Source organism: Atractosteus spatula, chromosome 5, assembly GCF_055471065.1.
Source record: "Atractosteus spatula isolate fAtrSpa1 chromosome 5, fAtrSpa1.hap1, whole genome shotgun sequence".
NCBI classification, from domain to species: domain Eukaryota; kingdom Metazoa; phylum Chordata; class Actinopteri; order Semionotiformes; family Lepisosteidae; genus Atractosteus; species Atractosteus spatula.
Window position 1 is genome coordinate 8758213 of NC_142710.1, and position 12289 is coordinate 8770501.

At 44.7% G+C, this 12289-nt stretch overlaps 1 protein-coding gene across 1 annotated transcript in view; it reads right to left on the bottom strand.

The window, feature by feature from the left end:
- The window catches only part of LOC148833984 (uncharacterized), a 33610-nt gene extending 21641 nt beyond the window's left edge, over positions 1-11969 (bottom strand). Inside the window, exons 1-8 of the mRNA XM_088915384.1 lie at positions 11896-11969; positions 5588-5605; positions 5027-5195; positions 4068-4336; positions 3550-3704; positions 2409-2727; positions 2154-2316; positions 929-1200 (exon numbers count right to left, since the gene is read on the bottom strand). Of these exons, the coding sequence (XP_088771510.1) occupies positions 929-1200; positions 2154-2316; positions 2409-2727; positions 3550-3704; positions 4068-4336; positions 5027-5195; positions 5588-5605; positions 11896-11950 (1420 nt within the window). The 5' untranslated portion in view covers positions 11951-11969. The remainder of the gene's footprint in view (positions 1-928; positions 1201-2153; positions 2317-2408; positions 2728-3549; positions 3705-4067; positions 4337-5026; positions 5196-5587; positions 5606-11895) is intronic.
- Positions 11970-12289: the final 320 nt, after the last annotated feature.

Below are 12289 nucleotides of genomic sequence, written 5' to 3' on the forward strand. Positions count from 1 at the left end.
GGCGGGGGCTTGGGCTGGCCAGCGCGAGGTCCCCCCAAAGCATGGGGCCCTGGGTGGCCACCCCCTTTGCCCCCCCTTGAGCAGGCCCTGGGACCACATATTGGTGGTGGAGGTTAGTCCTCATCACCTGAAAAGTGGTGTGAATGGAGTCTCGAGGCTAAATTATTATTAGTTTAATGTATAATTCTAAAAGTTATATTTAGACGTACATATAAAAAGGATTTTATACCATTTAATAATTTAAACCTTGTGTTCAACATAAAAAATAATTTTCTTTGTACAATTTTGTTTTTCCAGAAACTTTATATGGATTGTGTAAATTGTAATTAAAACAAGCATGTCAAAACTTTCCCAAAATAATTACATAATAAGTGATCTAGTTAAAGACCTGGATGCAGAGAATGTTTATGAAGGTGTACCTTATTTTTAGCCACCATTCACAGCAATATATGTATCTTATATTTATATTCGTGAATAAACATAGTTAATGAGGTTTAGAGATGTTAAAATAAATTATAATAACTTTATTGTATGTTATTATACTTTGGTTATTTTTATTTTTATCTTCTGCAATTTGCCTTTAGTTACATGATTCCATATTAATATTTCCTATTAAATGGATTTAAAGTACAGTAGAAAGACAAATAAAGTTGTCGGTTCATCAACATCTAACGCACCACATGTGCCACCTATCGATCTTCTTTAGGCAGTGAAAAGTTACATTCAGTGTGCCGAATGATGCTGTGGCATGTTGTGATGAGCTTGCCGTGGACAAGACCTTTGCCACACATTCTGAGTGGTTGCATCTGTATATATTTATATGGTTGAAATTGAGTGGCCTGTGTTGGCACAAGGAGATGAGACTCATAGAACAGTCACACCTATAAGCAGGACTGTGTGGAGCGCGATGCCAATGAGATCCACTCACCATCCTCAGCTGTGTAGCCCCAACCAGTGACCCAGCAGCTAGTCCCATTGTAGAATGAGCTGCTGTTGTCGGCCAGACAGATGGGCTGGATGTAGCTGGTGAATGAGACAGGGCTGCTCAGTCTCATCAGGGCGATGTCGTTGTCCTTGGTGACAGAGTTGTAGGCAGGATGCACAATGATCTGCTGGACCGACCTGGACAGTTCGTTGGGGCTGGAGCCAAACTGTGTCAGCCGGCCCAGGTACACTGTCCACGGATAGGTGTTCAGGGGGCTGGAGAGAGAACGAGAACATAAGTTCTGCCTCAATGTCTAAAGTCTGTCATGCTGTCCGATCGTCAACATTTCTGTGTTTTAATTGGTCGATGGCAGTATTCTGTCTGGACCAATCGTGGCTCTTGGCTCAGCTTAGCTGGAGTGCTGTAAATATTGTGAGAGTGCACGGGTTTTAGACTGCACCTTTTCACCAGCTCCAAGTCCTATATATCTCTGATGGAGATAGAGAGCCAGTGTGAAGTTGCTCCATTGTCGGATCTTCTTATCAGAAGGTTTAGGGTGAGTGTTAAGAAAGGGGTGTGCCTGAAGTGAGGACTCATGGCGTGGTTCTGGCATGGCTCTGGCATGATCACCTGATTAGCCGCGTGAGCTTTTGATTGTCCTCTCAATTACCGGCGTTAGTACTGATACATTTTCACTCGGCTGTCAGGGAAGAGTGAGGGGGCCAATTTTCTCATCTCCGGGGCCCTCTGGGGGCGACTAGTGGACTCAGGAAGTGAATTTTTCTCCTCTATGTCTCAAAATATACAGTAGATGCATTTTTTGTATACAGGCAATAGGAGCACACTGAGCGTGTCAGTCTGTTTTTACCCCTCCCTCTGTGGGCAGAGGACTTGTCACTGTCAGGCGCTCAGTCTGCTGGTGCTGGAGAGTCTGTGCCAAATTTGGGTTCTGAGCAGTAAAAGCAGAAGAACGCTGACCTTCACTACCGTGGACTCAAGTTGGAGTTGTGTGGGAAACCAGATTTGAAGAAGTGCTTTAAAGTTTGAGCCATCTTTTGGCAGCATGTTTTTTTTAAAACAGTTATCACCACCTTTACCTTACTATACTAATATTAGAAAACACTAAACAGAACAATTGCCTGTGAATTCTGTAATGACATTTGAGTTTTACTTTTCGAGGGGTTACTGACAGGCCGACAACAAACTGCTCGTTCCTGTTTCTCCTTACTCTGAGATACAGTGTGCAGCCGTCAGCACCCACTGCTGGTTAATCAGGGATCCTCCACATGTGTGTTGCCAATAGTAATGCAGGCTGGCCTGCCAGGGCCAGGACCCCTCCTGGGCAGGGTTCCCCCCTACGATCCTGGGATTGAGGGGCACTCGCCCACACTCTGCAGGTACAACACAGAGAGAAAGAAAGACCTGATCAGTCCAGATGATAACAAACACAATTAATCAAATAATAAATCAAACATTCATCTACCATTTGGTGCTATGGGGGCTGGCGGAGGGGTGGGGTAAGTGATTGATGGAGCGACAGTAGTGGTCAGTGGTGCTCTTGTAGTAACTGTAGGATCCGGACCACAGGTAAAGCTGCTGTCAGCATCTGTGCCACTGGAGGTGAAGGTCACAAAGCCTGTGACTCCCGACCCCACTTGTCCATTAATCCAGTCCTTGTACTGGGACACCCTGGTGTACACCCCTGGGAGACTGGGACGGGCACAGCCATAACCGAAACTCACAACACCAGCCTGAACCCAGGCAGAGCCCTGCTTGCAGACCAGGGGACCCCCTGAGTCTCCCTGCAGAGAGAGAGAGAAGACTGTTAGAACAGGAACTGACTGACAGACAGCTCATTACTGTCCACTAACTGAAGAAAAGACAAGATAGACACAATGTATGAGACAGTGTGGGTCTAGGTCTGAGTTCATGGCCCCTAGTCTCCAACCGGCCACTTTTCACATGGAGACAAGCACCTCCCAGCACCATTAGAACTCGATTGGGGCAGCTGTCCATGTCCTCACTTAATGGGTGATTACCTCAACACCTCCTGGATACTTAAGCCCTGTCCAAAGTCAGATGCTCTGTCATTGAGTTTCCTACTCGCTTATGGGAGTGCTCCTCACATAAACCAGCTTGCCAGTTAGACTTTGAGGAGTCTTCCTGAATCACTCTGACTCCCTGATTCCAATAATGAGATAAAACCTGTAGGTCATCCACATTTCCATCTGTCTTCTTGTTGCTACACATCCTTAGCAACCAACCAGATCAAGTAGGTGGTTGCGTCAGCATGTGTAGGCTGCAAAGGAACAAGTATAGTTGTATTCCATGCCGAAAAGAGAAGAGAAGAAACACAATGTTTTGGCTGTGGAGCCTTCTTCGGGTGACACACCTGTTACCTGAAGAAGGCTCCACAGTCGAAACGTTGTGTTTCTTTCCTTCTCTTTTCAGCATGGAATAAACCTTTACTTGTACCTTTGCAACCCTTTCAGCCAGCATTCCCTGCTCTCACCTGTCAGCTTTGCTTCACTGAGTAAATTCCTAAGTCAGTCATACAGATGCGTCATTCTCCAGGTCAGTGCCGTATGGCAACACATACGATGTACACATACAAGGAAAGTTACCTGGCAGGAGTCTTTGCCTCCCTCCAGCACTCCCGCACAGATCATGTTGCCAGTGACACTGTTTGCTCCGAAGACCACATCATTCAAACACCCACACTGCCTGTTCCCAATGATGGGCAGCTGGACCTCCTGCAGGGTCGAGGGTAGAGTTGTCCCTGGAAGACAAGAGAGTTTGTTACTTCCATAAAGTGCCCACAAGCTGGAACTCATCTCTGGGATGGACAACTGGAGCAGGATCTGCTGAGCCCTCATCTTCTAACCCTCCAGTGTCCCAGAAGATAAAGATCTTTACAGGAATTTGAAAATGTCGACCATGTCAACCATGTCAACCATTTTACACAGGTGTAAAATCATGTAGGCTCAGATGATCTGCAAATAGAGTGCCAGTGTTTATTTTCTGTGCTGATATTCCAGTAGGCCTTCTGGTGTGGTATATAATGTCAGTACAGCTTGGAACCGTCAGTTGAATTGGAAGAAAGGTTGTGGCGAAGGAGTGTGTTTCGTTGGGATACACTCACCACCTTCAACTGTGTCTCCCCAGCCAGTGACCCAGCAGCTGGTCCCATTGTAGAAGGAGCTGCTGGTATTAGCCAGACAGACGGGCTGGATGTAGTTGTTGAAGGAGACAGAACTGCTCAGTTTCATCAGGGCGATGTCATTGTTGTTGGTTGCAGAGTTATAGTTTGGATGCTTGATGATCTGCAGGACCCCGCTGGACACTGTGTTGGTGCTAGAGCCCGTGTCTGTCACTCCCAGATACACTGTCCACTGACTTGGAGTCATGGAGCTGGAGAGTGAAAGAGCAGAGAACGTGAGAATGGCACATATAGTTTCTGACTGACCAGTGTGAATACACAGTGCAGGAAGCATACAAAGAGAAATAGAGAATTTATCAATTCTAATCACGATTTACTCTGACACTGATGACTTTAAGAGCTCATCAGATTTCACAGTCATCACATTCTGCAGATCCTGTCAGCACTGTACATACTGAGAGAGGGGGTCCTGTTTCTCTCCTACCCTGAAAAGCAGTGCGCTGCAGTCAGCACCCACTCATTTAAAAGCCACTACAGTGCAGTATGTGTAAAATATATTTTCATAATCACAATTTATAAAAGTTGGTTCAAATTTTGGTGATGAAAAACCCCATCACCTCATGAGGGGCTAAAGCTTTCGTGCCGGGTAAAAAAATCGGTGAATCTCTAAGATGAAGATTATGGGTTTCCAGAAACGTCAACACTACTGTACATGAATTCACTGCTTCAGTTTTTATTTTCTCTCAGGGCAATACCAGCTTTAAAATATTTATTCCCTGCTCTGCCAGTCTAAGCACTTTCGTTAAAATCACAGCAGCTTTATCTTAATTACAACCTTTGATATGTCACTGTCACCCCCAATTACAGTTTCAGGGACTTCACCCGAAAGCCATTCCACTGCCTGTGGAGATACTGCAGAGTTAAAGGTCCTTCTGCCTTACCTCCCGAAGCAGTGAGCAGCCGTCAGCACCCACTGGTTGTTGATGAGGGTCCCCCCACATCTGTGGGCCCCATTCAGACGCAAACTGGCCTGCCAGGGCCAGGACCCCGGCTGGGCAGACTGGCCCCCAATGATCCTGGTGTTGAGGACAGCCTGTCCACAGACTGGAGCTTAGAGAGAAGAAGGAGCTCCGTTAGTGTGAGTGTTTCTTGCTGTTTCTTGCTTTAGTAAAGACTAAGCAATTGGCTGATTATTTTGATATTTCACTTCATTTTTTGTGAGATGGACATACATTCCTACCATTTTATCAAATCAGAATTGATCAGCTGGAGAGTATATTGGCTGCTGTGTGTGATGGGCCAAACAAGCTGCCTATCTCCTGTCTCTCTCACTGTGTCTCCTATCCTGTTGTGTGTGTTTAATACTGAGGAATTCTCTGTGATCTCCTCTCTCTCAATGTGTCTCCTGTCCTGTTGTTTGTGTTTATTACTGAGAGATACTCAAGATTCATCTGTATTATTTTGAAGCGATGCTACTCCTTTTTTACAAACAATATTCTTACCAGTCTGGGCTTGTGATTCTGAAAGGGAAGAAAAAGAAAAGATTAATTAGAGAAATTATATCATATAATATTATATGTTTATGAAATTATTAATTTACAACAGAAGTGAAGGACACACTGGATTGAGAGCTAATTGATGGACTGTAGTCAGCAAGGCTGGACACACTACATCAGCCCCTGTGTCTTTTTCCAAATATCAGAGACTCATCAAGCGATCGTGCAGTTATGCCATTGGATCAGGAATCTAATAAAAACTCATTTTGGTGTTTCTCCAGTCATCTCCGTGTATCAGGAATCTAAAAGACGGATCGTGTTTATTCAGTTATGCAAGTGTAGCAAGAATCAGGAATCATCAGGCTGTTTTTCCAGTTATCTGAGTATATCAGAAACTAACAGTCTAGCCTTCTCCTTCTTGGAGTTTTCAGTTAAGTCACACAATTGCCAGCAGCCATATCACTCTGCAACTCACAACTGGCAACCCACTGAAGCTAAACAGGTGTGAGCCTGGTCAGTACCTGGTTGGGTGACCTCCTGGGGAAAAAATAAGGTTACTGCTGGAAGAGGTGTTAGTGGGGCCAGCAGGGGGTGCTCACCCTGTGGTCCATGTGGGTCCTAATGCCCCAGTATAGTGACGGGGACACCATACTGTAAACAGGTGCCATCCTTCGGATGAGACATAAAACTGAGGTCCTGACTCTCTGCGGTCTTTAAAAATCCCAGGGTGTTTCTCAAAAAGAGTAGGGGGTGTCACCCCGGTGTCCTGGCCAAATTTCCCCCTGGTCTTTACCCATCATGGCCTCCTAATAACCCCCATCTCTGAACTGGCTTCATCACTCTGCTCTCCTCCCCACTGAGAGCTGCTGTGTGGTGAGCATTCTGGTGCATTATGGCTGCTGTCACGTCATCAAGGTGGATGCTGCACATTGGTTGTTGTGGAGGGGAATCCCTATTAAAGTGCTTTGAGTGGAGCGTCCAGAAAAGCGATATATAAGTGTAAGTAAGTATTATTATTATTAATTTAAAAAATACTTTTGGATTAAGATGAGATCTTATCTGCATTTACAAGACATGTAGATATGAAAGGAATCCAGATGCATGAATGAAGGAATGTTTCTGGGAATGAGGAAATGTTTCTCTGTGAAACTTGCACAGGAATGTCTTGCTGTCTCCTGGGTGAAATGGACATTTTTTAGACGAGAAGGAGGACATTAATGTTGAACCCGTGTGTCAAGTTGTGAGCTCCTAACCTTTTCACCTCCACATTTTGTCCAGCTCTATAGACACCAGCAGGGTTTGTCTAGTTTGAACCCATGTCCCTGTTCCTTCTTCCTTAAATCAATCCATGCCTTTTCTTACCATTTTATCCAATACAGGGTCACAGGGGAGCTGGAGTGTATCCCAGCAAGCAGTGAGCACGAGACAGGGTACAGACAGAACACACACACACACACACACACACACACACCAGGGTCAGTTTTTACTGACCTACCGGTATGTCTTTGGACTGTGGGAGGAAACAGGAGGCCCTGGACGAAACCCACGCAAGAACGACGAGAACATACAAACTCCACACAGACAGCCTCCCAGGAATTGAACCCAGGGCCCCAACATTGAAAGACAGCAATGCTCATTACTGTGCCATAGTCCCATCTCTTCCCTATGTACAATTTCTTATTCCTCATTCCACTTTATCATTCCTTCTCCATATACTGGTGTTTTCCTAACCGCTATTATTTCTTTAGCTGTGCTCTTTACTCTCTGTTGTTTGGCAATCTTTATCATTTTAATACATCTTAGACTTGTTTTGGCTTTTTTTTTCCATTTTGTGAATGAACATAAAACTTCAGTTGGGGGCCAATAGGCAACGTGGCTCCTGAGAATCCTCGATAGCTGTTATACTGTCAGCTGGAGACACTTCAGCAGTGAATCAGCTGGAAGAAAGAGCTAATCCTCCTTGTCTGTGGTTTGGAGAGGTTGTCAGTGTCTCCAGTGGGAGTGGAATCAGGAGTGACAGGGAAACGAGCCGAGATATGATCTCCCTGATGAGATTGAGAACAAGCCTGCACGTGTGATTATACATACCGATCATACATTACACATGTGATTATACTTGTGCAGGCCCGCATGCCTTTCTCCACATCAAATAAGGGAGAGATTGGTTCAAGGGGAAAAAGCAGGGTGGATTAAAACGTTAGAAGGAGGAAACTGCCAGAACAGCTGAGAGGCTGGGTGCCAAGATCCTCTCTTTCGCTGGTTGAAACGGCTCAGGACAGACTGACCGACCCTAACAGACAGACAGGTAGTTGAAACCTTTGTAGTTTGAAACGAAGTTGAAGTGAAATAAAATCCCAAACTTGTGACTAGAAATAATATGCAAATATTCCAATGAAGCAACTTCTTAGCTCAATTAAGGCTTCAATTATCTAATTAAAGGGGGGAAGGAAAGAAACCCAGCGGGTGTGGGGGGGGGGCACCAGGACCAGAACTGCGAACCACTGGTCTATGGAAACCAGTTACAGTAATGATATTGAGATGTGATATATGTAGATATATACACATATAGATGTGGCGAATAATGTGTCCATAAATCAACTACACACAGTTGACTTATTTCTAAACACTCTTGATATTATTTTCTAACTGCTTCTAACCACAGACAGGTGGAGCCACACTGAACCATACAAAGAACAGAAATTTTCAGTTTTCAAAAGGAACAAGGAAAAAGCGAACATCAAACATCAAATGTCACTAGAAAGTGGTTTCAGGTACCGGGCCCACCTCCAGCACAGGTACAGCCTGGATACAGCCTTGAATGAATCTCCTGCGCTGATGGGCCCAAGGAACTGAATCTCTTCAGTCCCGAACAAGATAACCCAACAACAGAACCCTCAGGCAGTGCCAATGATACTGCTGAAAGTGTTAGAATAAATCAGTTCATTCAATTTTCAAAGTACATTATGACATTTCTTCTTAGGTATTATTGTGGATTTTTTCACATTCTTTACCAGTGTTGTTGTAATTTTTAGTTATTTCATTGTACTTCGTAGTACTTGTTTCCTGTTTCTGTGTATAAGTAAAAGATGTGTTTCTGAGCACTGTCAGTCACTCTGGATTTGTTATCAAAAAAGAAAATTATTTTTATTCATCAGCCTCAGAAGTAACATCTGCATGACACCTCTTACCTGAAAAATGATTTCCGTGAATTCTAACGAAACATGGTTAAACCAGGCTAAACCAGGAAAAAGAAATTCCAGCTGGGCAAGTTTCGTAACCTTTTGCAGAAAAAACCTGTGATTCCAGCAGTACGCAGTACGGAATGCTGTACCAAAGTTTTGAGAGCCACGTCCTGTTTAAGGTCTTTCAGTTCGGATCTGGAAAAACACTGAAATTGAAGACCTGATGGGGACACGTGCTCTCAAAGCCAGATTTTCAAAGTAGAACTCGGTGGCTCAGTGTGGTGACTGGGGACACTGTACTGTGGAAGGAGCAGTCCTTCAGATGAAATGATAAACTGAAATTCTGACTAAGTGATCGATAATTACAGATCCCAGGCTCCTGATGGTAAGATTATGGGTGTTGAAACCCAGTTTTTTTGAGCAAACTCCACCTCATCATCATCATCATCATCATCAGTAGTATCTATGTTGTTTTGATTACTCCCTGTGAGTTCAGGAAGGTGATTTTCCTGGTTGCTGCTCGACAACCTCGCACTTGGAAAAAAACGGTTCCAATATCCCACTAAACTTGAACCATAGCAGCAAAACAGGGAGTGATGTACAATCCTTCTAGCAGTTACTGGAGCTGTCTGTAGCATTTTTACCTCAGATCTTTGCCCATTCCTCTGAGCTCTGCAAGTGTGAGCCTTTGACTTTTTTATAATACCATTTCAAACAAGCTGACTTGGAGAAGAAACCACTTGATAAAACTGCCGAACAGCTACAGATCTTTTCCTACGAAATCATCTATGAATCCATCTGAAATTTTAGCAGTTTCTCTTCCCATTAGTGATCCAGAATACAACCCGAATCATGGACGCTAAGCTGATCGTTGTAGAGCAGTGCTAGCGACACACCTGTAAGAAGGAAAGGCCACCAGTTTGGAATGACAGCATGATAAACTGATCAGAGAAGAGAGAATGGCCAAGTCAGACGTGGGTCAATTGTCCTAGGGTTGCGACAATCAGACAGAGTTCAGCTGCATTGTGGGTTCAAAAGGCTTTTGAGGTACATCAGCCCCATTTCTCACATTGCTTCTAGAGGGAAATGCACTCTGGGTTCCTAGAAGCCTGCTTACACATGAAATGTGAACACAAGCCCTTTGTAATTCGGTACTTCCTGTACTTACATTACCTTGGCCACAGAGAGCTGTGATAGCTTGCATTATATCATATTGTATCAAGAGCCTTTTACTGCCACTTTACTGATGCTTTCCTGCTACTTTACTCTGACTCCCCCTTGACCCTTGATTGGAAGAAGCGGTTAGAAAATAATATCAAGAGTGTTTAGAAATATGGCAACTGTACGCAGTTGATTTATGGACAAGTTATTCAATATCACATCTCAATATCATTACTGTAACTGGTTTCCATAGAGCAGTGGTTCGCAGTCCTGGTCCTGGTGCACAACCCCCCCCCACACACACACACCTGCTGGGTTTCTTTCCTTTCCCCCTTTAATTACATAATTGAAGCCTTAATTGAGCTAAGAAGTTGCTTCAGTGGAATATTTGCATAGTATTTCTAGTCACAAGTTTGGGATTTTATTTTACTTACAAAATACAACGGTTTAAGCTCCAACATGTTGTACTTCTGGGAACAAACAAAGACAATGAATGGGTTTTGATTGTGGAACTGAGGGCTCTGCTGGAACAAAAACCAACAGGTACTTGTCTTGTGCCAGAGTTCAGCTTGTCGGGAAATGAACGGGATCGAAGTAGACTGAATCTTGTATTCCAGTGTTGCTGTTCTCAACCATTTAGTAACACATTTCCTCAAAACCAAGGAGAAATATGTTTCCTGCTTAGGCAGGATGAAGCTACCTGCTTCAACATAAAAGTGGCTTGATTGTTATTGAAGAGCAGGTATAAGCAGGTTGATCAACTTGGCCAGATAGCAGCAAATCGTACTAAATACTAACTAAACGTGTTTTCCAGGACACCTTGCTAGCGTGCAGTAAGATATTGGCAGTACAGTATGTTGATGTTCTGCTTGAGTGGCGGTGCAGCGCTCCAGTGCCTCTGTTACCCTTGTATGTCTGCGTTCTCCCCCACAGCTCACACTGCACTCCAGGACCCCTGATTTCACAGAGCCCTGGAGTCAGCGCTCGTTCAGAAGGCGACTGGCAGCAGTGTAGCCCGATGACAGAGGTAGTGAGAAATCCATCTCGGGTTCAGACACTGCTGTGTGTGTTTATCTGGATACACTCTCTCGACATCTAAAACAGGGGTTCCCAGTCCTGGCCCTGGTGACCCACATACCTGTTGGTTATTGCTCCAGCAGAGCCCACAGTGACACAATCAAACCCTTCATTGACTTAAGGTTAATTTGAACTGTTTGCTCCCAGCTCTTACACATGTTGGAGCTCTGCCCTTCGTATTTTGAAAATGAAATAAAATCCCAAACTTGTGACTAGAAACAAAACGCAAACACTCCAACAAAGCAACTTCTTAGATCGATTAAGTCTTCAATTATTTCATGAAGGTGGGCTGGACTGAAACCCAGGAACAGGATTGGGAACCAGTACTCCAAGCACTGTTCTTGTACTTTCCTAGAGATGTCAGCCACCAGCTTTATAGGTGTAAAGGCTCTGGATCTGAACCTTGAAATGATTTCCACCAGTCTAGCGCAGTGAAACACAGTGCTCGCTTGGCAAAACTATTGCAAAACCCTTGGATCCCTTAATAAAGTCAGTACAAAGTGCAGTAAGAAACGACTAACTTGTAGAGGAAGACTGTGGCAGATGACCACCTCCAGAGGAACAGAAGCTACCATGAAACGAGAAGGATGGCGTTGTTTCAGCCAGTCAAGTTAATTGATCTGGCTGACACTTGGTTTTTGGATCCCTTGAGTGCCGATCACTTCAGTGAGACACAGACACAGCTGGTAGAGTCTGTGACTGGCTCTCAGGTGGATCTGCTGCAGATCTGAAGTGATCGGCCCAGGTCAGGACTGAAGAGAAGGCTGGCGGACTCAGAGACACGCCGACACTGACTGGGCAACAGACCCACAGAGAAACACACAGGTGCGCAGGCAGACAGGTGCGCACACACACACTCACTGACAGACAGGTGAGAGATAAACCGCAGCCTACCTGTCACTGACAGCAGCAGAGTCAGCAGGGAGAGTAGTTGGCCCCGCAGTGCCATGGCTTACAATGGGACCTGCCTCCACTGTCCCCTGCTTTTATCCCTGCCTGTCACCTATCACCTGCCTGATACACTCCACCCTCCCTCTTCTCACCCTCCCCTTCTCTACTGCTCTCTTTCAAACTTCCTTACTGAGGCTCGAAGCAGATCCAGATTCTATTGATCTCCCACTTCTCACTACTCACCCAGTCAGTGTGTTTGAAATAAACACAGAGAATCCATCCTTCATAAACACACACAAGAAGACAAGAGACACAGTGAGAGAGGAGATAACAGAGAATCTATTAGTAATAAACACACACAACGGGACAGGAGACACAGTGAGAGAGGAGATAACAG